Raw genomic sequence first — 24,975 nt, forward strand, 5'->3', positions numbered from 1 at the left:
AGTACTAACCAGTCCAACAGCTAAATAAATTCATCATGAACCAAAAGTGCAATAGAAACTACAAGACACCATAAACCAAGTCTAGTTAGATGGTCTAGAGTTCACAAGTTATGTGCGAATTCTATACTATTCCTTGTTCGCTAGATTTAGCAAGTATGAATTAATTCTACACTACAAGTTCCAGAAGATCTAGGCATCCTAATAAGCCTAGTCTTAGCATTTTTCTTTTTCATAAGATATTTAATAGTAGCATCATTAGTGTGAATTGTAACTTTAGAATCAACAATATAAGATCTGAATTTGTCACAAGCAAAGAGAATAGCTAAAAAGTCATTTTCTGTAGTAGCATAATTTATTTGAGCATTGTCTAATTTGTTACTAGCATAATGTATAACATTCAATTTCTTATCAACTACTCCCTCCGTCCCATAATATAAGAATGTTTTTGACACTAGTGTAGTGTTAAAAACGTTCTTATATTTTGGGACAGGGGGAGTATTTTCCTAAGAATAGCCCCTAAATATAATCGCTAGCACCACACATGATTTGAACATGCAAATTCCAATCAGGAGGTTAAACTACAGGTACGTAAATGAAAGTTTTCTTAAGGATTTCAAAGTCTTCCTTACAATCATCATCAAAAAGTAAGGGAAAATCTTTCTGTAAAGAATTGGTAAGAGGCCTATATATTTTAGAAAAATATTTATTCAATTTTCTATATAAACCGGCATGACCTAGGAAACTTCGTATACCCCTTATATCTCTAGGGTAAAGCATTTTCTCAATAGATTCAACTTTAGCTCTATCAACTTCAATACCTCTATTAATCAACTTTAGTGACACTTCTCTCCGTGCAAAATATGTTGAGTCCCCTCACATCTCTTCAAAACCAAGTTATGATTGTGCAAGCAATCATTGAAAGAAGTTCCATAGATGGAGTAATCGCCCATGATCTTTTCGCAAAAATCAGCAACGATGGCAATAATACATCTTTAAAAAGTAGAAGGTGCATTACATAAACTAAAAGACATACAATTGGTCCTGGGCTAGGTAGGGTGTTCATCTAGATTAAAGCATATTTTTTGCGAATGAGATTAAAGCATCCTTAATGTCACTTTCTTTAAAGGCGAGTCGGGGTTGTGAAATTGGGGAATGGGAGAAGGGTAAAAGTTTAGGAGGGAAAAGTTCCAAGTTGTTTATGGAACGGTCCCGATGATGTCCTTGAAATACTCCTTTTTTTAGCTATCCTTGAAATACTCCTTAAGTATTGTAGCTTTCTGAAAGTGGTTTGTGGAATTTCAAACCTTGGTGGTTAAGGCAAACGATTTTGTTCTTACGAAGTCTTTGCGAGGCCGATGTGTGGAAATATTTGGTATTTTCTTCCCCTTTGATAGCAGCCCACACTTTTATCCCTTTGTTTATAAAAAAGGGTTTTTCCGTGATAACTTTTTGGAGGAAAGTGATTGTGTCCCTTTCAAGTTCTTTTTTTTTTCAGAGTCGGAAGGGGTCTATTTTCCTTCTTCAAATCTGGTTAACCTTTTTTGAGAAGGTCGCATGTAGATGGGCTGGAGTTCTTCTGCCAACTCACTATTTTAGGGTGGCACACAAGTCTTTGATGCCTTTTGAAGTGCAGCCGTTGGGTTGAGCCCATGGGCCAAATATCTATTTGAGAGTTGAGACCCAACAATGTTGTACAATATTAAGGCAGGTTGCGGATTTGACCCAACCTGATTCAAATAGGAATGGCGGGGGACCTGGAGTGCGGTGTGTGAGTGTCGATGTGCACTATTAGTGGGACATGATCGAATGCAAAACGTTGTACAATATTCTGAGGTAGATTTAGGAGGTGAGCTAGTTGCCGAATACCCTAAAACTTATTATTAGGAGTTACGTTTAAGGAGTGTTTTTTATAGTTATAGAAAGGAACGGGCTAGAGATCCTTAAGGTATCTACAAATGTTTGACATCAGCTTGAAGTAGAAAAGGGAAAACATTGAGAGGGTAAAATAAGCTCTTGGTTAAGAGACATACAATGGTTGATCTTGTTCCCTTGGTACCATATCCCATGTCATGCTACATCTTTTCGTGGAGTAAACTTGAGACATTATATACAAATTATGTCATTGTCGAATCTAAATGGTGTGGAGAGCCTGAAGAGATAGAGAACCGGCTTTTTTCTCAGATATTCATTGGGGAAATGGCCGCTAGAGTCCGATGCTTCTACACTGTGGAAGATACCATGCGAGAACAAGGGTCAAAATGGGAGGGAAGTGGAGACCATTAATAATGCCGCGAGAGAACATCATATGTGTGCTGTTTCAAGTGTGTGGGGGCAAAAGGGGCAGCAACACTTCAAGGCATCGAGGGTGTGCTTGCGGAGGAGAGAGTCGTGGGTATGAATCTGTGATGACTAGACAAGGAGCCCACTGAAGAAAGGGACTCCGAATGGCATGGCACTCCCCAAGACGCCACGTCCAAGGGTGCCACCTCACCTCAAGAAGCAAAGTTGGTGGAAATCAAATAGGGAGAATAAGAAAGCAGGGAATAAATTCATAATACAACAAGTTATGCACCGAAGCCAAAAAAGACATGCAAGCGAGTATTAATTATTAACCAGTCCAACAACAATAAATTCATCATGAACCAAAAGTGCAACAGAAATTACAAGATACCATAAAACCAAGTCCAGCTAGATAGATGGTCTAGAGTTCACAAGTTATATGTTGTGAATTCTAATTTATTCCTTTGTTCGGTAGAATTAATTGGCATCAGATGCACATGCGCCAAAATGATGGAAACCTTGACGTAGCACACTTACGCCTTCCATTTCTGAATAGTCAAGGACCGGTAAGTCCGTCGACAACCCCAGATCTTCTCACCTTTACAAAAAACCGAATCCTGTACACAAATGAAAAAGATAAGTGTGATGTGTCTGCAAAAGTACACAATGCACGGCTACTTGACAATGAAAATGAAGATACTGGAACAGAGCTCGTTATGTATGAAAGGGATTCACTTTACCAGACTTATTTAACATGAATCTAGGCACAAACTTCCATTATATTTGATAATCTAACACACAAACGTTTAGCTAAACTACTCCCAAATGAGAAGCAGAAAACGCTATAAGCAATTTCATGGCAAAGGAAATGTGAAATATGCAATCATCACATACATTACTACAATGTTATGTATGGACTTTTATTTCTGAAGAAAAATGTTACATAAACTGTAATGAATTCGTAGGCAAGTCTACAGAAATGGCGAATAATTTAGCGCTTGACAAAAGCAAACTGGGTGCCGAATAATTTAGCCCATAAGGGCAAGAAGCTGCTCCGAGCCAGTGAGCCAAAAAAAAAGAAACTTGTTATCGATTAGCACCAACGATTCAACAACGCAATGAGTCAAAAATATTATATGACTGCAGACATTTAAGTTACTGTTCAGAACTAATATGTCAGCATGTGAAGATACTGTATCACTACTCTAAATTAATCAATTCAGACATTTGTGCTAGTGCCGAATAGAAGCAGAACTAATCAACAAGTCCATATTGTGTTATACTCGCTGTTCTGGCAACACATATATTGAACATCCTTTGCCAACAAAACGGATTATATTGGTTTCATTTCCGAGCCTGGCCAGGCTTGATCAAGATTTTTCATATCTCAAACAATTCGGAACTAGCAGACTGACCCACACATTTGCGTGGCTAGATTCATATAGAATGTTAGATATGTCAGTTTAATTTCAAAATGGTCTCTGCAACACTTTGACTATTGTTTATTTGAATATCCTTATGTAGTATTTTACATAATAGTACTATGGAAAGAAATGCTTAGGATAAAATGGCACTAATTTACTTAACTAATCAATATACCTTTTATATATTAAAAACCATGCTAGCAACATTCTATTGCGTGTATTTTATTCAGTCCATGATTTTTTCTGGTATATTTGATTGGTGCCATAATATACCCCACCAAAATTTTGTTAGCCTTTGATATTTTGGCTGCTACTTGGTTGATCACCAAACAATGCACATTTAACACTAAACTAAGAATGACAAGAAGACATCTATAATTCCCGCTATAGCACTAAATTTGAACTCATGCATTTAGTGTCACTAAGCCGCTACAGCTAGAGGAGGGGCGCTGGGAGCAAGTGAGTTCGACAAAGCCACCAGTAAAATGTGTATTTCAAGTATATGGGATATATCATATATGATGTCTGATTGTATGCTTACTTTTTCTATTTTTCATGATTTAAAAAAAGAAGAGCTAAATAGGCTTAGCTTCGCTATAGCTCCACGATAGTTTTGCATTGCTTCTCGCTGAGCCACCACTAAATGGTATAGCCCGCTATTTAAAACTTTGGCATTATCCTTTTGGGAAATTATTGACTAACTCTAGCTAGATGGTTCACAACTTGTCTTGGGTTTGCTTTTGCTATGTTGTATTGTTCAGCATACATAAAGTGACTTACCATATGATCTACATCATTTGTTGCTTTCAATATGCATAGTTGCTGCCACAATATATATTATCTGCATCCTTCATATGCACGCTCACTTGCATACACATGGCATTGGCATGAACCCATAGATTCTTCTTGTGCTATGTCATGCATTATTTACATGATCTTTATGTCATCGCTCCGTGGACGCTATTAGCAACCAAATCCATGAATTCTTATGCTGGTCTTCATTGTACTGAACTCTTTTCTTACTGTTTCAAACACATTCATCTTGATACAACTAAAAAATGGTCCCTGACTTTTTATTAGCAGAAGGAACAAACACATGTTATGTTGAAATTATTTTCTCAGCCACCACATATCTCATCTTATCGGTTGGTAGTCAAAAAATAAGCCGTGCAGATCCTTTTTTTTCCCTTGAATTATTGTGTGTTGTAATTTACATTGTTGCCGTTTAAAGAAGCCACGTTGATCTTTTTGTTCTATAGAATAAATATAATTTGACTTTTCAGCCTAACATATGTACCCGCAACTTTTGACGGTGTAGGTTTTTTTCCCATAAAACTAACTTTGATATTCACAAGAAAAACTAATTATGATATTGTAGTTTGCACATTGTGCTCATATATATAGTGCATTCATCAAAAATAATAAGCTGATTTTTCGTATGGATCTACCACGTATGTGCGTGCAATTGGTTATTTATTACCTAATCTATTCAGTTTGAAGAAGCCGAGTACTAGTTGAATTGGGAAGGATCCAATAGTAATAACTAAACTGATCCAGTTAGTTTCTATGTAGGTCTCATCCTACCGTAAGCTAATTGATCTTGGCTTACCTTACAAGTCCCATCCGGATCCAACAATTGGCCAACTGAATTATTTCTAGCCAATTAATTAGATTTACATGCTGTGAGTTCCTATATATTTGACAAATCTCAACTGTACAATATCGGAATTTTATACTAGTGAATCTCAGCCATTCGTATTCTATCGTCTTAAAAGTATACTAAATAATAATAGATTCCTACAAACTGTTTTCATGCAAAATTTGTTTTTTTATTTACTACCTGCTTTCTTATTAGTTTCATTCCCACATATGAAAGCTAATTTAAGCACATAGAGATCATGTAAAGAGTCATTAGTTAGCTTACGTATGTTAAATGCAGATAAGAACTTCAAGACTTTGAGAATCTTCTCGTCGACCACATTACACTTGACTTCGACTATGTTAAGGTGCTCTGATATTGCAGATGGTCCCTCCATTGGACTGTAGCTTCCTTTCATTTCCACTTTATGAGTTGGTCCCTATGGTAATTAAGCGAAAACATTGAACCAAGATAGATAACCGATAATAACTGTTAACACTGCAACCGTTATCTAGCTAAAAGATGTATACCTTTGAAAAAAGTTGAAGAGTGAGCTTCTCTAGAACTGGTGATTTTTTCAGAATGCAAGCTAGTGGATCCAAGTCCGGAGCCTCACACCAGTATTCGTTGAGTAATAAAGTCTTTAACTTACTAAATGTAGGGCAGCATTTCAAATCTCTTGTGAAAATGAACTGGAAAGAAAATACAAAAAGTAATTAGTTTAGATCAAGTAACACTTACTGAGAATGCAAGATGATCATATTCACATCTAAGACACCCAGTTTGGTGGTGATGCATATGTAATCTGTTTATCTCCGATTTTCCATAAATGATATAGATAGTGGAACACAAAAGAGGTATAACCATAAATAAAGGAGTTAAAGACGAAGTGTCATACCTTGCTCGCTTCAGATATCAGCTCAAGATGTTTACCACTTGAGATCCCACCCAGAAGCACGCAATCGCTGCTGCCATCGTTATGTGAAATACAATTGACACATCCGTTCTTATTATCTCCACAGAAGACACCGGAGTTATAATTCATGCAGACATCGCTGAAGCTTTTGCCAAGATTCACACATGCAGTCTGTAGCAACGCCATGTTTTCAAGAAAAGGGGTTTTACCGAAAAAGTCATCTAGCTTGAAAGAGACAAGGCCCGGCGTAGAAATGCGGAGCCGGGCACGCAAATCAGAGAGGCAACCAGTGATGCTCAAATGCTTCAGGGAAGGTGATGACATCCTATCGACAGAGATGTTACACTCACTCATCTTCAGATCCTCCAACGCTGGACAGCCAGAAAAATCAAGAAATGCCTTCTGCAGGCCTAGACCATAAAGGTCCAACGTTTTCAGGTACTGAGAGGCAAGAGGCAGGTCGTCCTGGTAGAAATAGGCATGGGAGATTTCGAGGGATAGCGCCCGAACTTTGCACATGAGGGCGAAACGGGTCCATAGGCTCACATAGGGCACCTCGCCTTCGGAGCAACTGTGGAATATCATCTCGACACTTTCTAGGTCGGTGCGCTCGCGCAGCATCAGCATATGGTCCACGAACACCCGGAGGTCCTCGACGCTGGCAGGCTCCCGGCCGTCGAGGCCGACGATGCGCAGGGCTCTCGTGGACTTCCAAAGGTGGCGCCAGCGCCGGGCGAGCACGCACGTCCGGACGGACTCCTGCGCTGGGAGGAAGGAGATCACGTGCTGGAGGAGACTGTCGGGGAGCGCGCCGATGCGGTCGGTGGCGCTCACGGCCACGGGCACCGGCGGCGCGCTCTTGCGCTTCTTCCTAGGAGTCATTGCGTCGTCGGCTCTGCGAGGCAAGAAAGGATCAAACGGCGCGATGATGGAGAAAATGGGATGAGATGGACAGATGCACGAGTTGCGGCGGAGTCGCCTCACCCTCACCTCGCCGGTATGTCGCCGCCGCCACGAGAATCGGAAGATGGGCGGACCCGCCTCACCTCACCTTCAAAGGGAGGTTGGGCTCCAGGAGAAAGGCTATATAGGAAGGAAAATCTCCGCCTCATGGGCCAGCCCATCTCCAAAACGTTCGATTCGTTTTCTTCGGCAAGCTTTTTAAATATTTTTCTTTCTTTCTGTCTTCATTGGTTCATTCTCCTATTTCTTTCTCGTTCAATTTTTTGTTTTCTAATTTTTAGCCATCTTGTAAAACATATTGTCCATATCTGGTTGCAATAATTGTTCAACTTAGTGCTAAAAAATGACCCGTTACCCAACATATATTTTCCACGGGCCAAAATAGATGTTCATGAGACGTTTCTTGTTTCATCACAACTATTCTTCTTTCTGAACAAATTTGTTCATAGCTGGTTCTAATATTTTCTGAGGATTACTTAAAATTGTTCCCATCACAAAGTCTTTATACTTTTTACTTTTCATACAACAACCTTCTTTTTCCAAAAACATGGAAAATTTCATAGACATGGACATTTTTTATGCACGAATATTTTGAATTTGGACGCATAAGAGTTATATCATTAAAAAAAATAATCATGATCAAGAATATTTAAACCTTTTTTTATAAGAGTGACCAACATGAATATTTTAAGTTTTTGTTTCGTATACAAGTATGCCATGTTTAGAAGATCACCACATTATATAAACAGTCCAAAAGGACCATGAGTTTGAGATGCTTAGTTTGGAATTATGAACAAATTGCCAAGTTGCATGAGCATGGAACGCTGCGTATTGGCTGATTTTTTTTCCTTTGTGATAAACAACCCACCTTTAGTCCATTTTTTATGCAAACTTTTATTTCATATACGAATGCTCAAAGGGATACATTACTTATTTGGAGGCTTGTTGGCCTCACTCTCCCTAGAACCCACGGTGCTTGAGGATTATCTTTGGACTATATTTTTTTCCTAAAATTTGTTCACCATTGACGATAAAAATAAGTTTATTTTTAGCAAACATCTGATTTATTAAGTACTAGGTGAAATACATTAGATTTAATAATCAAAAAAAGTAACAACAAATTTTATTTCGGTATGGGTAGGTAAGGCATCATCTCTAAATCAAAGTTCTTTAAAGTCATCATCTCTAATAACTAGCTACTCATAAAAAAATGCCCAAGCATTGTAATGGGGATATACATATTCTACTGGTTCAACACCAATCATGTCCGATATATACGTTACACCCACCATATTCTAGATTTTGGTAATATTTGATTTGATTTGAGTGTGTGTAGAGAAGGCAAGAAAATAGTTTTTGATTTAGTTGTGTTTTCAGTAAGATTTGATTTGATTTGGGTATGAATTGGTAAGGAAAAACAAAGTTTTGATTTAGTTGAGATTTTGGTAACAATTTTATTTGATTTGATTGAGTTAATGCAGCACATGACTTTGGTAAAATTTGATTGAGTTTATGCATGGCATGATTTCGTAAAAAGATTATTGAGTTAATATAGGGCATGATTTTGGTAAGATTTTATTGAGTTCATGCAGCGCTTGATTTTGGTAAGATTTGGTTGAGTTAACGCAGAACATGGTTTAGGTAACGTACAAACACCAGCCCCCTTCAACAGTAGAGATGATGAAATGGGAGAATCTCTAACCAAAACACGTGGGATACCATCATCGATACCACCACCATGAAAAACAGGCTAAAGCATCATACATCAATCCACCGGATCGGAGAGCCAATGATCTCCTGGAAGAAAACACCATAAGCTCACCGATCATGGCTAAGTTGGCCAGAGGTGCCATACCAATACAGCCACAGGGTCGTGGTATGTTTATTTTGTGGTATTGTGTTCACTATCAAGACGTCCTCGCCAAGGACACACATACCAAACAAAAGAGGAAGTCCATTAAAATGCACGGTCTTTCTTTCCCACATCATGTGCATCGCCTTCATGGCAGCTTGGGCGCCGCCACCCCTCTTCTCCACCTCATATCCACCCCCAATGACGCCACCAAGATAAGTTCATGCAGCGAACGGTGACAGAGGGGTTGCTCGACTGGCAACGGCAAAAAATGGCGATGCAGCTTGTGGGCGGCAGCCCTAGCTTTGTGGCGATGGCAGTCGTTGTGGCTGCGGAGTCAGTGCGGCGTTTGGACCTTGTGGCGCTCCGGTCTTCGATGGCAGCGCTTGGCGCAGGCTGCCTTTGCTCATTGGCGCGCTTCGAATACTTGGCGTGGTCTTCGGCTCCGCTCAGCTCAGAGACACAAGGGCCTTGGTGCGCTCCGAATGTTTGGCTTGTGTGAGGCCAAAATCACTACTTTGACCTTTAGTGAGAAATATCAGTAAGAAATGACCCTAGTTCCTAATATATTTCAAGATCTGACTTTTTTCTATCCCCACACGCAGCGACGTAAGGTAGACAAGCTACCGCCATAGTCAATGACGGTAGCCCTTGGACCAAGACCACTAACCACACTGATGTGGCAGAAGTCTACCGCCAACAGTCATGACGGTAGCATATAGATCCTATCACCAATGTCGAGGGTTGTGGCGGTAGCTACCCAAAACGTTTCGTGCAGCACATGCTTTCCTCTATGCCTATATATTACATGGCCAACATTATGCTTTCCAAGAAGTTCATAGCTAAGCTTACTGCCATCATTACAACCTTTTGGTGGACTAGGATCAAAGATATTTCTACCTCTAAAGCTCTTTGTCTCAAAGCTTGGAAAGACATGCCACTTCAAAAGAAAGAGGGGTGCCTGGGGATTAGGAACTTGCAATGAATCAAGCTTTAACTCTTAATGTCCCTTGGAGAACTGTTGAAGCCCCTTCGTCTCATCTTCACTGCATCCTTAAGGCCTTATACTTCCCTGATTCTTCTATTTGGTTGACCAGCTCTTCTGTACCAAAATCAGGTTTTTGGTCCTCTCTTCTTAAAGTTATGCCTAAGCTTAAAATTCATTGCTCTTATGAACTCACCCAAGGCAATATATCTGTGTGGAGCACCCCTTGGTGCTCTTCATGGTCAGAAGTGTACAATCATTTGAATATTCAACATCCCAGTTTGTTTATCCTGCCATGGTGAAAGATTCATGGCTTCATAATCAGAAAAATTGCAACCATGCTCTCATTAATCCGCTGTTTGCTCAGCCTACTACTTCTATAATTTTGAACACTCCAATAATTCGGGATGACAGAGTCAGATATCCTCTGTTGGGACTTAACTCCTACAGGCAAATGCAACACCCAGCTTTTAGGACCTTCAGATCACTCCCAACCACTAGCCCACACCTCCTCCTATGCTGGTTTCTAACATTTTAAAGCAGGTCTGAGAACTCAAAGACTTTGGACCCTAGAATCCAAAATTTTGCATGTAGACTGCTCTCCGTATTGGTATGCGAGCAGGTAATTACTCAATTCATATTGCTAAAAGTTGTTGCTGGCGTGATCTTCCTGAAGATGAGCTACACAGGTTTACTATTAGATGTAGCTTGCTATTACTGCAGCAAACATTCGGGATATGGGTGCGAGGAGGCGAAGCCTAGTAGCTATCACCTGTGGTTGATCGTGAGAGGCCAATGCACTGTCTACTTGTCTAGGCCGCCATTGGGGACAACTGAGACCGTGACACCGACGTCAATAGTGTGGAGAAACAGTACGGTTGCAGCAACCGAATTGGACCATTTGATTTCAGAATGGACGGCTAGTCTCAGAGCAGCAATTGCTGGGTGGATATCCCTCCCATTGCTGGTAACATATGTTCAGAGCTGCTGCATTTCATCTTCAGTTTTCTCTGCCTAGGTGTGCAGAACATGGAACAAACATCTGGATCGATGGCACCCAGCCGAAAACTGCAATATCTGTAAATGAGCACGCCATGTTTCGCTACTCCAAACATAAAGCTCTTAACAGGGAGATAGAATAAAAGGATCACACCATAACAGAACAAGTTAATGCACCAAAGCCGAAAAGAAACGCTAAGATAGCACTGGCCAGTCCAAGAGCTGAATAAATTCAGCATGAACCAAAACTGTAATAGGAAACCAAGTCCCACAACCAACTGGGCGGTATAAAGTTTGTAGGCTGTATAGTACTGCGGACCATACACGGAAAGAACTCACATATGATGAGCACAGACACAAAGATGGAAACACTCTCGCCACATATATGCTTAAGCCTTGCATTTCTGAATAGTCAAGTCATGGCATATGAACATCAACCCAAGTCTTCTTGCCTTTGCTAGAAATTGAATGCTGTACAGAAATGAAAAGATAATGTAAGAGTTTGTTGTATCTGTAGAAGTAAAAAACGCCCAGTTACTTGACTATGAAAATTAAGATACCAGAACAGAGTTCAGAAAGTATAGCCATTCAAATTATCTTAATATGGATTTGGGGACAAACTTTCATTATATTAGATACGGCCATTTCTTAGCTGATAATCTAACACTAAATCATCTAGTTAAACTCCTCCCTAATTAGAATACTGAAAATGTCATTAGCAATTTCGTGGCAAGGGGATTTTGAAATAAGAAATTACGACATACACTACTAGTCCTAGACATGCTTATGAACAGACTTTTGTTTCTCAAGAAAATCTTATGTAGACTGTTAAGACTTCCTAGGAACAAAGTGATGAATCACAAGCAAATCGGGTGCTGGATAATTTAGCCCATAAGTGCAACAACTGCTTATATTTATCGAGGCAATAAAAACTGCTATTCACTAGTGCCTACTATTCGAAAACACAACGAGTCAAAATATTGTTTTACTGCACACATTTGAGTTACAGTTCAGAGCTAAGCAACATGTGAAGATCAAGATACTTCACTATCCGGACCAATCAATTCAGACATTTCTGCCAGTGACCACAAGGCCAGAACTAATTAACAAGTCCACAACCTCTGTTACACTTATTGTTTCTGCTGCAACACAGTTAAATGAAACATCCTTTGCCAACAAAATGCATTATATTGGTTTTCCCTTTTGTGAGTCACCAGAGGTGGTCCAGATTTTTCATGCCTCAAACAATTTGGTACCTTACAAAGGGTTCCTACACATTTCATGATTTTCTTATTCACTGTGTACTCTATTAGTTTCTTCCAGACATATGAAAGCTAATTTCACAATACACAGTATATGCAAAGTGTTATTAATTAGCTTACGTATGTTAAATGCACACAGGAACCTCAAAATTTTGAGAATCCTCTTGTCCGCCACATTACACTTGACCTCAACTATGTTAAGGTGCTCTGATATTGCTGACGGTCTCTCCATGCAACAGTAGTAGCTTCCTTTCATTTCCACTTCATGATTTGGTCCCTAAGTCAAGCATAAACATTTAAAAAAAGATGGATAATCGATAATAACTTTAACAATGCAGTGACTCTCCATTTAGAAGATTAATACCTCCGAAAATAGTTGAAGAGTGAGTTCTCTAGAAGTGGCGAGCTTTTCAGAATGCATGCTAGTGGATCCAAGTCAGGAGCCTCACACCAATACTCATTGAGTACTAATGTCTTTAACTTACTAAATGCAGGGCAGTGTTTCAGATCTCTTGTGAAAATGAACTGGGTAGACAATACAAAAGGCAAACAAATTAAGTACTCCTAACTGAGAATGTGAGATCATGATCTAAGAACCCTCAATTGGAGGTGATACATAACTTACTAAATACGTAGATAATACAACACAAAAAAAGGGTTAAAAGACAAGTGACATACCTTTCCTATTTCAGACATCAACTTGAGGTGTTTAGCACTTGAGATACCACCCAGAAGCACACAATTTGTGCTGCAGTCATCACTAATAGGAACACAATTCTTACATGTATTATCATTAGCTCCACAGAAAACACCAGAGTCATAATTCAAACAGACATCTTTGCATCCATCGCCAAGATTAACACATGCGGCTTCTAGCAAACCCATGTCTTCAAGAAAAGGGGTCACACCAATAAAGCCTTCTAGTTTTAGAGACATGAGGCCGGGAGCAGAAATACGGACCCGGCAATCTGAGACAGTGCGGCAGAAAGTGATGCTCAAATGCTTTAGGGAAAGAGATGATATCCTATCAGCATTGATTTCACAATCATTCATCTTCAGATCCTTCAATGCTGGACAGCTAGCAAAATCAAGCAAGGCCTTTTGTAGGGCTACACTTTGAAGGTCCAATGTTCCTAGATGCCGAGAGACAAGAGGCAGGTCGTCTAGAGCGAGGTAACCATCGTCAAGGATATGAAGCGTGAGCACCCGAACTTTGCACATCATAGCAAAACGGGTCCATATCACTAGTAGAAAAATGGCCATTTGTCCCGGTTCAGGAACCGGGACTAAAGGGTCGTTACTAAAGGCCCTCCCCCTCTTTAGTCCCGGTTCTTATACGAACCGGGATTAAAGGCCCTCCACGTGGCCGCTGTGTGGAGGTCCACCTTTAGTCCCGGTTGGTAACACTAACCGGTACTAAAGGAAATTATATATATATATTTTGAATTTTTTCCCGAATTTTCAAATTTCTGAATTATTTTAACCTTAATCTCTAATCACCCCTCATCACTGCTTAATTTAACCTCTAATCTCTAATCATCCCTCATCATTCCAAATCATCTAACTTCCCGAATGGTCACCCATCCTCTCACTACCCCAGCCTGAGCACGCTTAACTTCCGGGTTCTATTCTCTCTCGTTTCCAAGTCTGACAATAGTAAGATGTCAATCCTATTAACTCTCAGGAGTTTAGCTTGAGCATGAAGTCACACATTTCACTGTTTGAGTTTGAAACTATCGTTCTAAAAAACAATAATTATTTAGTAACACCAATATTTCTTGAGAAGTAGTTTGACCACAGTTTGACCGTATTTGACCAAAATTCAAAAAAACTAAAATAATTATTTAGTAACACTAATATTCTTGAATAATTATTTAGTAATACTAATACTTCTTGAATAGGTAGTTTGACCATAGTTTGACCATAGTTTGACTAGATTTAACGGCTATAACTTTTTTCCTTTTAGAATTTGAGGATTCTAAAAATTTGCTAACAAGCCGTAGGTTGTCAAAATCGGATGCGGATCTTCGTGTTGAACATTTTGATATATTATACATTTTTTTTTCTGACATCATATGCAAAAGTTATAGCCGTTTTACATTTCCCTACACTTTTTGCAAAATATGTCCAAATTTAAGTTTTTAAATTTTTCTAACTAGTAGATGTAGTAACATAACTACATCTCGAAGGATTTTAACTTTTGAAGTTTTTATCATTTTCTTTTGCTTTTTACAAAACTGAAAAGGCGATACACACGAGGGGGGGGGGTAGAATTTGAAAATTGCACCATTAGTACCGGTTCGTGGCACCAATCGGTACTAAAGGTAGACCTTTAGTACCGGTTGGTGCCACGAACCGGTACTAATGCCACAACCCCATTTGTCCCGGTTGGTGGCTCGAACCGGGACTAAAGGTCACCGCCAGAGCACTCTTGCGCGGATTCCCTTTAGGAGACATTTTGTCGAGTAACTAGCAGGCGTTGTCTGCGCTGTGAAGCAAAGGAAGGATCAAACGACGCGAGGCGTGGGTGGAGAGAGCGGGGATCGGATGGGTGCGTGACGGCGACGTCGCCTCACCTCACCTCGCCGGATCGCCCCGGCAAGTCCGCTCATCACGAGTCGCCGCTGCGAGAATCCTAGGTTGGACTCCCCGCCTTTCTTTTCGAAACTCGTTGGCATGTAGTCCTTTTAGGCGGTCGAAGGAAAGCAGTAAGCGAGTGGCGTGGCCCCCACTCACCAGGGCATTCGGCCCATAAGCCCATGCGACCATGAGCTGCACACGCACGACGAGTTCTCCATCGACCATGTCCCGATTGCATCACACTCAACATTGTTGGCATTGTGTTGGAAATGAAGAAGCGTAGTCGAGTCGGCCGGAGCAAAAATGTTTGTTCAGTGGAAACATGAGTGAAAAACAATGAAGCACACACAATGAGTGGTTGAAATGAAAAAATCATTGCAAGAAGCAAAAAACGTATATACAATGATTTTAGTAAAGAAGCAACACTAATCATGAATCAAGAAAAAACAAGTATTGGTTGAACGATAATTTCTATACATAAAAAGAAACACATGTTGGCAATGGTTGCAACAGAAATTCACTACCATGCATGGAAACATATACACGAAATAAAACTGTAAGCATCTTCGATATTTTTCAACGGAACATCAGTGAGAAATAATCAAGCACACTCGGGTAGTAGTTGAAACAAAAACAATTGATAGCAAGGAGCAAAATGTATGTACAATAGTTTTGGTGAAGGAAACAACACTAGCTCTGGTTGAAGCACACACATTATTGGTTAAAGCAAAATGTCTCTACAATAAAATAAGCACACATCGGCAATGGTTGCAACAGAAATTCACTACCAGGAAACATATGCAAGAAATAAAATGACAAGAAGAAGGGTCGAGGATGGAATCGCCCGCGCCCGCCTCTGGCGACTGCCGGGGCGACGCCCCTGGCGTGACCGCCGCCGCGACACCGCCGGCCTCCCCACCCGCGCCTCCGGCCTCCGCCCCCTCCGCCGCCCCCCGCCCCCGGCACCCCCCGTCCGCTCCCTCCGAAGCTTCGGCGCCCCTGGTCTGGGCTGATCTGGCGGAGGATAAAGACGTCGCCGCCGGCCGCCCTGTGGTCTGCCGTGATCGGGTCCCCCCTCCCGCCCTAGCTCGCCCACCGCCACTCCGTGCCGCCGGCGGCCTTACCCCCAGGGGTGGGGGTTCAGCTGCCCGTGCGCGAGCGTAGTCCCGTAGAGGAACGAGCTCGTCTCGGCCCTCTTCGGGGCAAGGCCCGACCTTGGGGACGGGTGGATCCCGTTGCCGCCGGCGCAAGGCTGGCTGGGGGTCGCCGGCCGTGCGGACCTGGGCTCTACCCGGTCGTCGTGGCGGTCATCGGAAGTCATGGCCGTGGTCGGGGTGGCCGCGCCATTGCCAGAGGTCGCCGCTGGCTTGCCCGTGCCCTCCCGCCGCACCCCTTTCAGGCCCTTCATCGCCGCCTTCGGCTCCTCCCGGCTCCGTTTCATCTCCGAACCCAGCACCGTTCGCCCGTGCCTCCTGTTGGGGAACATAGTAATTTCAAAAAAATTCCTACGCACACGCAAGATCATGGTGATGCATAGCAATGAGAGGGGAGAGTGTGATCTACGTACCCTTGTAGACCGACAGCGGAAGCGTTAGCACAACGCGGTTGATGTAGTCGTACGTCTTCACGGCCCGACCGATCAAGCACCGAAACTACGGCACCTCCGAGTTCTAGCACACGTTCAGCTCGATGACGATCCCCGGACTCCGATCCAGCAAAGTGTCGGGGAAGAGTTCCGTCAGCACGACGGCGTGGTGACGATCTTGATGTACTACCGTCGCAGGGCTTTGCCTAAGCACCGCTACAATATTATCGAGGACTATGGTGGAAGGGGGCACCGCACACGGTTAAGAATATGATCACGTGGATCAACTTGTGTGTCTAGGGGTGCCCCCTGCCCCCGTATATAAAGGATCAAGGGGGGGGGGGCGGCCGACCAGGAGGACGGCGCGCCAGGAGGAGTCCTACTCCCACCGGGAGTAGGATTCCCCCCTTTCCTAGTTGGAATAGGATTCGGGAGGGGGAAAGAGGAGAGAGAGAGAAGGAAGGGGTGGCGCCGCCCCCCTCTCCTTCTCCTATTCGGACTAGGGGGGGAGGGGCGCGCGGCCCAGCCCTGGCCACCTCTCCTCTCTTCCACTAAAGCCTACTAAGGCCCATATACCTCTCGGGGGGGTTCCAGTAACCTCCCGGTACTCCGGTAAAATCCCGATTTCACCCGGAACATTTCCGATATCCAAATATAGGCTTCCAATATATCAATATTTATGTCTCGGCCATTTCGAGACTCCTAGTCATGTCCGTGATCACATCCGGGACTCCGAACAAACTTCGGTACATCAAAATGCATAAACTCATAATATAACTGTCATCGAAACCTTAAGCGTGCGGACCCTACAGGTTCGAGAACAATGTAGACATGACCGAGACACGTCTCCGGTCAATAACCAATAGCGGAACCTGGATGCTCATATTGGCTCCTATATATTCTACGAAGATCTTTTCTCGGTCAGACCGCATAACAACATACGTTGTTCCCTTTGTCATCGGTATGTTACTTGCCCGAGATTCAATCGTCGGTATCTCAATACCTAGTTCAATCTCGTTACCGGCAAGTCTCTTTACTCGTTCCGTAATACATCATCTCACAACTAACTCATTAGTTGCAATGCTTGCAAGGCTTATGTGATGTGCATTACCGAGAGGGCCCAGAGATACCTCTCCGGCAATCGGAGTGACAAATCCTAATCTCAAAATACGCCAACCCAACATGTACCTTTGGAGACACCTGTAGAGCACCTTTATAATCACCCAGTTACGTTGTGACGTTTGGTAGCACACAAAGTGTTCCTCCGGCAAACGGGAGTTGCATAATCTCATAGTCACAGGAACATGTATAAGTCATGAAGAAAGCAATTGCAACATACTAAACGATCGGGTGCTAAGCTAATGGAATGGGTCATGTCAATCAGATCATTCACCTAATGATGCGATCCCGTTAATCAAATAACAACTCTTTGTCCATGGTTAGGAAACATAACCATCTTTGATTAACGAGCTAGTCAAGTAGAGGCATACTAGTGACACTCTGTTTGTCTATGTATTCACACATGTATTATGTTTCCGGTTAATACAATTCTAGCATGAATAATAAACATTTATCATGATATAAGGAAATAAATAATAACTTTATTATTGCCTCTAGGGCATATTTCCTTCAGTCTCCCACTTGCACTAGAGTCAATAATCTAGATTACACAGTAATGATTCTAACACCCATGGAGCCTTGGTGCTGATCATGTAGGCTTAGTCAACAGGTCCGCTACATTCAGATCCATATGTATCTTGCAAATCTCTATGTCTCCCACCTGGACTAGATCCCGGATGGAATTGAAGCGTCTCTTGATGTGCTTGGTTCTCTTGTGAAATCTGGATTCCTTTGCCAAGGCAATTGCACCAGTATTGTCACAAAAGATTTTCATTGGTCCCGATGCACTAGGTATGACACCTAGATCGGATATGAACTCCTTCATCCAGACTCCTTCATTTGCTGCTTCCGAAGCAGCTATGTATTCCGCTTCACACGTAGATCCCGGCACGACGCTTTGTTTAGAACTGCACCAACTGGCAGCTCCACCGTTTAATGTAAACACGTATCCGGTTTGCGATTTAGAATCGTCCGGATCAGTGTCAAAGCTCGCATCAACGTAACCATTTACGATGAGCTCTTTGTCACCTCCATAAATGAGAAACATATCCTTAGTCCTTTTCAGGTATTTCAGGATGTTCTTGACCGCTGTCCAGTGATCCACTCCTGGATTACTTTGGTACCTCCCTGCTAGACTTATAGCAAGGCACACATCAGGTCTGGTACACAGCATTGCATACATGTTAGAGCCTATGGCTGAAGCATAGGGAACATCTTTCATTTTCTCTCTATCTTCTGCAGTGGTCGGGCATTGAGTCTTACTCAACTTCACACCTTGTAACACAGGCAAGAACCCTTTCTTTGCTTGATCCATTTTGAACTTCTTCAAAACTTTGTCAAGGTATGTGCTTTGTGAAAGTCCAATTAAGCGTCTTGATCTATCTTTATAGATCTTAATGCCTAATATGTAAGCAGCTTCACCGAGGTCTTTCATTGAAAAACTCTTATTCAAGTATCCCTTTATGCTCTCCAGAAATTCTATATCATTTCCAATTAGTAATATGTCATCCACATATAATATCAGAAATGCTACAGAGCTCCCACTCACTTTCTTGTAAATACAGGCTTCTCCAAAAGTCTGTATAAAACCAAATGCTTTGATCACACTTTGTTCTCATACATGGATCCCATCTCAGATTTCATGGCTTCAAGCCATTTTGCGGAATCTGGGCTCACCATCGCTTCTTCATAGTTCGTAGGTTCATCATGATCTAGTAGCATGACTTCCAAAACAGGATTACCGTACCACTCTGGCGCAGATCTCACTTTGGTTGATCTATGAGGTTCAGTAGTATCTTGTTCTGAAGTTTCATGATCATTATCATTAGCTTCCTCACTAATTGGTGTAGGTGTCGCAGAAACAGGTTTCTGTGATCTACTACTTTCCAATAAGGGAGTAGGTACAGTTACCTCGTCAAGTTCTACTTTCCTCCCACTCACTTCTTTCGAGAGAAACTCCTTCTCCAGAAAGTTTCCGAATTTGGCAACAAAAGTCTTGCCTTCAGATCTGTGATAGAAGGTGTATCCAATAGTTTCCTTTGGATATCCTATGAAGACACATTTCTCCGATTTGGGTTCGAGCTTATCAGGTTGAAGCTTTTTCACATAAGCATCGCAGCCCCAAACTTTCAGAAACGACAACTTTGGTTTCTTGCCAAACCACAGTTCATAAGGCGTCGTCTCAACGGATTTTGATGGTGCCCTATTTAACGTGAATGCGGCCGTCTCTAGAGCGTATCCCCAAAACGATAGCAGTAAATCATTAAGAGACATCATAGATCGCACCATATCTAGTAAAGTACGATTACGACGTTCGGATACACCATTATGCTGTGGTGTTCCGGGTGGCGTGAGTTGCGAAACTATTCCACATTGTTTCAAATGTACACCAAACTCGTAACTCAAATATTCTCCTCCACGATCAGATCGTAGGAATTTTATTTTCTTGTTACGATGATTTTCAACTTCACTCTGAAATTCTTTGAACTTTTCAAACGTTTCAGACTTGTGTTTCATTAAGTAGATATACCCATATCTGCTTAAGTCATCTGTGAAGGTGATAAAATAACGATATCCGCCACGAGCCTCAACATTCATCGGACCACATACATCTGTATGTATGATTTCCAACAAATCTGTTGCTCTCTCCATAGTACCGGAGAACCGTGTTTTTGTCATCTTACCCATAAGGCACGGTTCGCAAGTACCAAATGATTCATAATCAAGTGGTTCCAAAAGCCCATCAGTATGGAGTTTCTTCATGCGCTTTATACCGATATGACCCAAACGGCAGTGCCACAAATAAGTTGCACTATCATTATCAACTCTGCATCTTTTGGCTTCAACACTATGAATATGTGTGTCACTACTATCGAGATTTAATAAGAATAGACCACTCTTTAACGGTGCATGACCATAAAAGATATTACTCATGTAAATAGAACAACCATTATTCTCTGATTTAAATGAATAACCGTCTCGCATCAAACAAGATCCAGATATAATGTTCATGCTTAACGCTGGCACCAAATAACAATTATTTAGGTCTAATACTAATCCCGAAGGTAGATGTAGAGGTAGCGTGCCGACTGCGATCACATCGACTTTGGAACCATTTCCCACGCGCATCGTCACCTCGTCCTTAGCCAATCTTCGCTTAATCCGTAATCCCTGTTTCGAGTTGCAAATATTAGCAACAGAACCAGTATCAAATACCCAGGTGCTACTGCGAGCATTAGTAAGGTACACATCAATAACATGTATATCACATATACCTTTGTTCACCTTGCCATCCTTCTTATCCGCCAAATACTTGGGGCAGTTCCGCTTCCAGTGACCAGTCTGCTTGCAGTAGAAGCACTCAGTTTCAGGCTTAGGTCCAGGTTTGGGTTTCTTCTCTTGAGTAGCAACTTGCTTGCTGTTCTTTTTGAAGTTCCCCTTCTTCTTCCCTTTGCCCTTTTTCTTGAAACTAGTGGTCTTGTTGACCATCAACACTTGATGCTCCTTGTTGATTTCTACCTCCGCAGCTTTCAGCATTGCGAAGAGCTCGGGAATAGTCTTATTCATCCCTTGCATATTATAGTTCATCACGAAGCTCTTGTAGCTTGGTGGCAGTGATTGGAGAATTCTGTCAATGACGCAATCATTTGGAAGATTAACTCCCAATTGAATCAATTGATTATTATACCCAGACATTTTGAGTATATGCTCACTGACAGAACTATTCTCCTCCATCTTGCAGCTATAGAACTTATTGGAGACTTCATATCTCTCAATCCGGGCATTTGTTTGAAATATTAACTTCAACTCCTGGAACATCTCATATGCTCCATGACGTTCAAAACGTCGTTGAAGTCCCGATTCTAAGCTGTAAAGCATGGCACACTGAACTATCGAGTAGTCATCAGCTTTGCTCTGCCAGACGTTCATAACATCTGGTGTTGCTCCAGCAGCAGGCCTGGCACCCAGCGGTGCTTCCAGGACGTAATTCTTCTGTGCAGCAATGAGGATAATCCTCAAGTTACGGACCCAGTCCGTGTAATTGCTGCCATCATCTTTCAACTTTGCTTTCTCAAGGAACGCATTAAAATTCAACGGAACAACAGCACGGGCCATCTATCTACAATCAAACATAAATAAGCAAGATACTATCAGGTACTAAGTTCATGATAAATTTAGGTTCAATTAATCATATTACTTAAAGAACTCCCACTTAGATAGACATCCCTCTAATCCTCTAAGTGATTACGTGATCCAAATCAACTAAACCATGTCCGATCATCACGTGAGATGGAGTAGTTTCATTGGTGAACATCACTATGTTGATCATATCTACTATATGATTCATGCTCGACCATTCGGTCTCCGTGTTCCGAGGCCATATCTGTATATGCTTGGCTCGTCAAGTATAACCTGAGTATTCCGCGTGTGCAACTGTTTTGCACCCGTTGTATTTGAACGTAGAGCCTATCACACCCGATCATCACGTGGTGTCTCAGCACGAAGAACTTTCGCAACGGTGCATACTCAGGGAGAACACTTCTTGATAATTAGTGAGAGATCATCTTATAATGCTACCGTCAATCAAAGCAAGATAAGATGCATAAAAGATAAACATCACATGCAATCAATATAAGTGATATGATATGGCCATCATCATCTTGTGCTTGTGATCTCCATCTTCGAAGCACCATCGTGATCACCATCGTCACCGGCGCGACACCTTGATCTCCATCGTAGCATCGTTGTCATCTCGCCAATCTTATGCTTCCATGACTATCGCTACCGCTTAGTGATAAAATAAAGCATTACAACACGATTGCATTGCATACAATAAAGCGACAACCATATGGCTCCTGCCAATTGCCGATAACTCGGTTACAAAACATGATCATCTCATACAATAAAATTTAGCATCATGTCTTGACCATATCACATCACAACATGCCCTGCAAAAACAAGTTAGACGTCCTCTACTTTGTTGTTGCAAGTTTTACGTGGCTGCTACGGGCTTAAGCAAGAACCAATCTTACCTACACATCAAAACCGCAATGATAGTTTGTCAAGTTGGTGCTGTTTTAACCTTCGTAAGGACCGGGCGTAGCCACACTCGGTTCAACTAAAGTTGGAGAAACTGTCACCCGCTAGCCACCTTTGTGCAAAGCACGTCGGGAGAACCGGTCTCGCGTAAGCGTACGCGTAATGTCTGTCCGGGCCCCTTCGTCCAACAATACCGCCGAACCAAAGTATAACATGCTGGTAAGCAGTATGACTTATATCGCCCACAACTCACTTGTGTTCTACTCGTGCATATAAACATCAACACATAAAACCTAGGCTCGGATGCCACTGTTGGGGAACGTAGTAATTTCAAAAAAATTCCTACGCACACGCAAGATCATGGTGATGCATAGCAATGAGAGGGGAGAGTGTGATCTACGTACCCTTGTAGACCGACAGCGGAAGCGTTAGCACAACGCGGTTGATGTAGTCGTACGTCTTCATGGCCCGACCGATCAAGCACCGAAACTACGACACCTCCGAGTTCTAGCACACGTTCAGCTCGATGACGATCCCTGGACTCTGATCCAGCAAAGTTTCGGGGAAGGGTTTCATCAGCACGACGGCGTGGTGACGATCTTGATGTACTACCGTCGCAGGGCTTCGCCTAAGCACCGCTACAATATTATCGAGGACTATGGTGGAAGGGGACACCGCACACGGTTAAGAATATGATCACGTGGATCAACTTGTGTGTCTAGGGGTGCCCCCTGCCCCCGTATATAAAGGATCAAGGGGGGGTGCGGCCGGCTAGGAGGAGGGCGCGCCAGGAGGAGTCCTACTCCCACCGGGAGTAGGATTCCCCCCCTTTCCTAGTTGGAATAGGATTCGGGAGGGGGAAAGAGGAGAGAGAGAAGGAAGGGGGGGCGCCGCCCCCCTCTCCTTGTCCTATTCGGACGAGGGAGGAGGGGCGCGCGGCCCAGCCCTGGCCACCTCTCCTCTCTTCCACTAAAGCCCACTAAGGCCCATATACCTCCCGGGGGGTTCCGGTAACCTCCCGGTACTCCGGTAAAATCCCGATTTCACCCGGAACACTTCCGATATCCAAATATAGGCTTCCAATATATCAATCTTTATGTCTCGACCATTTCAAGACTCCTTGTCATGTCTGTGATCACATCCAGGACTCCGAACAAACTTCGGTACATCAAAATGCATAAACTCATAATATAACTGTCATCGAAACCTTAAGCGTGCGGACCCTACGGGTTCGAGAACAATGTAGACATGACCGATACACGTCTCCGGTCAATAACCAATAGCGGAACCTGGATGCTCATATTGGCTCCTATATATTCTACGAAGATCTTTTCTCGGTCAGACCGCATAACAACATACGTTGTTCCCTTTGTCATCGGTATGTTACTTGCCCGAGATTCAATCGTCGGTATCTCAATACCTAGTTCAATCTCGTTACCGGCAAGTCTCTTTACTCGTTCCGTAATACATCATCTCACAACTAACTCATTAGTTGCAATGCTTGCAAGGCTTATGTGATGTGCATTACCGAGAGGGCCCAGAGATACCTCTCCGACAATCGGAGTGACAAATCCTAATCTCGAAATACGCCAACCCAACATGTACCTTTGGAGACACCTGTAGAGCACCTTTATAATCACCCAGTTACGTTGTGACGTTTGGTAGCACACAAAGTGTTCCTCCGGCAAACGGGAGTTGCATAATCTCATAGTCACAGGAACATGTATAAGTCATGAAGAAAGCAATAGCAACATACTAAACGATCGGGTGCTAAGCTAATGGAATGGGTCATGTCAATCAGATCATTCACCTAATGATGCGATCCCGTTAATCAAATAAAAACTCTTTGTCCATGGTTAGGAAACATAACCATCTTTGATTAACGAGCTAGTCAAGTAGAGGCATACTAGTGACACTCTGTTTGTCTATGTATTCACACATGTATTATGTTTCCGGTTAATACAATTCTAGCATGAATAATAAACATTTATCATGATATAAGGAAATAAATAATAACTTTATTATTGCCTTTAGGGCATATTTCCTTCACCTCCCTCTCCGTCGACCTGCCCTCGCCCCCCCTGGTGCCGGCAGCGGTGGGGGAAACCCCACTAGTAGAAAAGGGGGCAACGGTCAGGCTGGGTCAGCCTATTAGTCCCGGTTCAGTCTAGAACTGGGACCCATGGGGGCATTGGACCCGGTTCGTGAGCCCAGGGGGCCGGCCGGGCCATGTGGGCCATTGGTCTCGGTTCGTCTGGACCTTTTGGTCCCGGTTGGTGGGACGAACCGGGACCAATGGGCCTCGCTCCTGGCCCACCACCATTGGTCCCG

The 24,975-nt window shown here is 42.6% G+C and overlaps 2 protein-coding genes across 2 annotated transcripts; both read right to left on the reverse strand.

The window, feature by feature from the left end:
- Positions 1-2,642: 2,642 nt before the first annotated feature.
- Positions 2,643-7,141, reverse strand: LOC119315596 (MEIOTIC F-BOX protein MOF-like). Its single transcript, XM_037590153.1, has 4 exons — positions 6,242-7,141; positions 5,874-6,035; positions 5,629-5,782; positions 2,643-2,897 (listed from the first exon to the last, which is right to left on the reverse strand). Exons 1-4 carry the CDS (start codon positions 7,139-7,141, stop codon positions 2,881-2,883), a joined length of 1,233 nt encoding a protein of 410 aa, XP_037446050.1. The 3' UTR covers positions 2,643-2,880.
- Positions 7,142-12,348: 5,207 nt separating this feature from the next.
- LOC119315597 lies at positions 12,349-13,583 on the reverse strand. The gene is made up of 3 exons (XM_037590155.1): positions 12,999-13,583; positions 12,686-12,845; positions 12,349-12,599 (listed from the first exon to the last, which is right to left on the reverse strand). The coding sequence occupies exons 1-3, from the start codon at positions 13,581-13,583 to the stop codon at positions 12,349-12,351; spliced, it is 996 nt and encodes a 331-aa protein (XP_037446052.1).
- Positions 13,584-24,975: the final 11,392 nt, after the last annotated feature.

This window comes from Triticum dicoccoides, chromosome 6A, assembly GCF_002162155.2.
Source record: "Triticum dicoccoides isolate Atlit2015 ecotype Zavitan chromosome 6A, WEW_v2.0, whole genome shotgun sequence".
NCBI lineage: Eukaryota > Viridiplantae > Streptophyta > Magnoliopsida > Poales > Poaceae > Triticum > Triticum dicoccoides.

Bases quoted from the DNA above. Each gene is read 5' to 3' on its own strand.
- LOC119315596 (XM_037590153.1), bottom strand. From the start codon at position 7,141: ATGACTCCTAGGAAGAAGCGCAAGAGCGCGCCGCCGGTGCCCGTGGCC. The intron at 6,036-6,241 runs GTATGACACTTC...TTTTCTTTCCAG, and splicing joins TGATATCTGAAGCGAGCAAG to TTCATTTTCACAAGAGATTT. The intron at 5,783-5,873 runs GTATACATCTTT...TAATTACCATAG, and splicing joins CTCTTCAACTTTTTTCAAAG to GGACCAACTCATAAAGTGGA.
- LOC119315597 (XM_037590155.1), bottom strand. From the start codon at position 13,583: ATGGCCATTTTTCTACTAGTGATATGGACCCGTTTTGCTATGATGTGC. The intron at 12,846-12,998 runs GTATGTCACTTG...TTGTCTACCCAG, and splicing joins TGATGTCTGAAATAGGAAAG to TTCATTTTCACAAGAGATCT. The intron at 12,600-12,685 runs GGTATTAATCTT...TATGCTTGACTT, and splicing joins ACTCTTCAACTATTTTCGGA to AGGGACCAAATCATGAAGTG.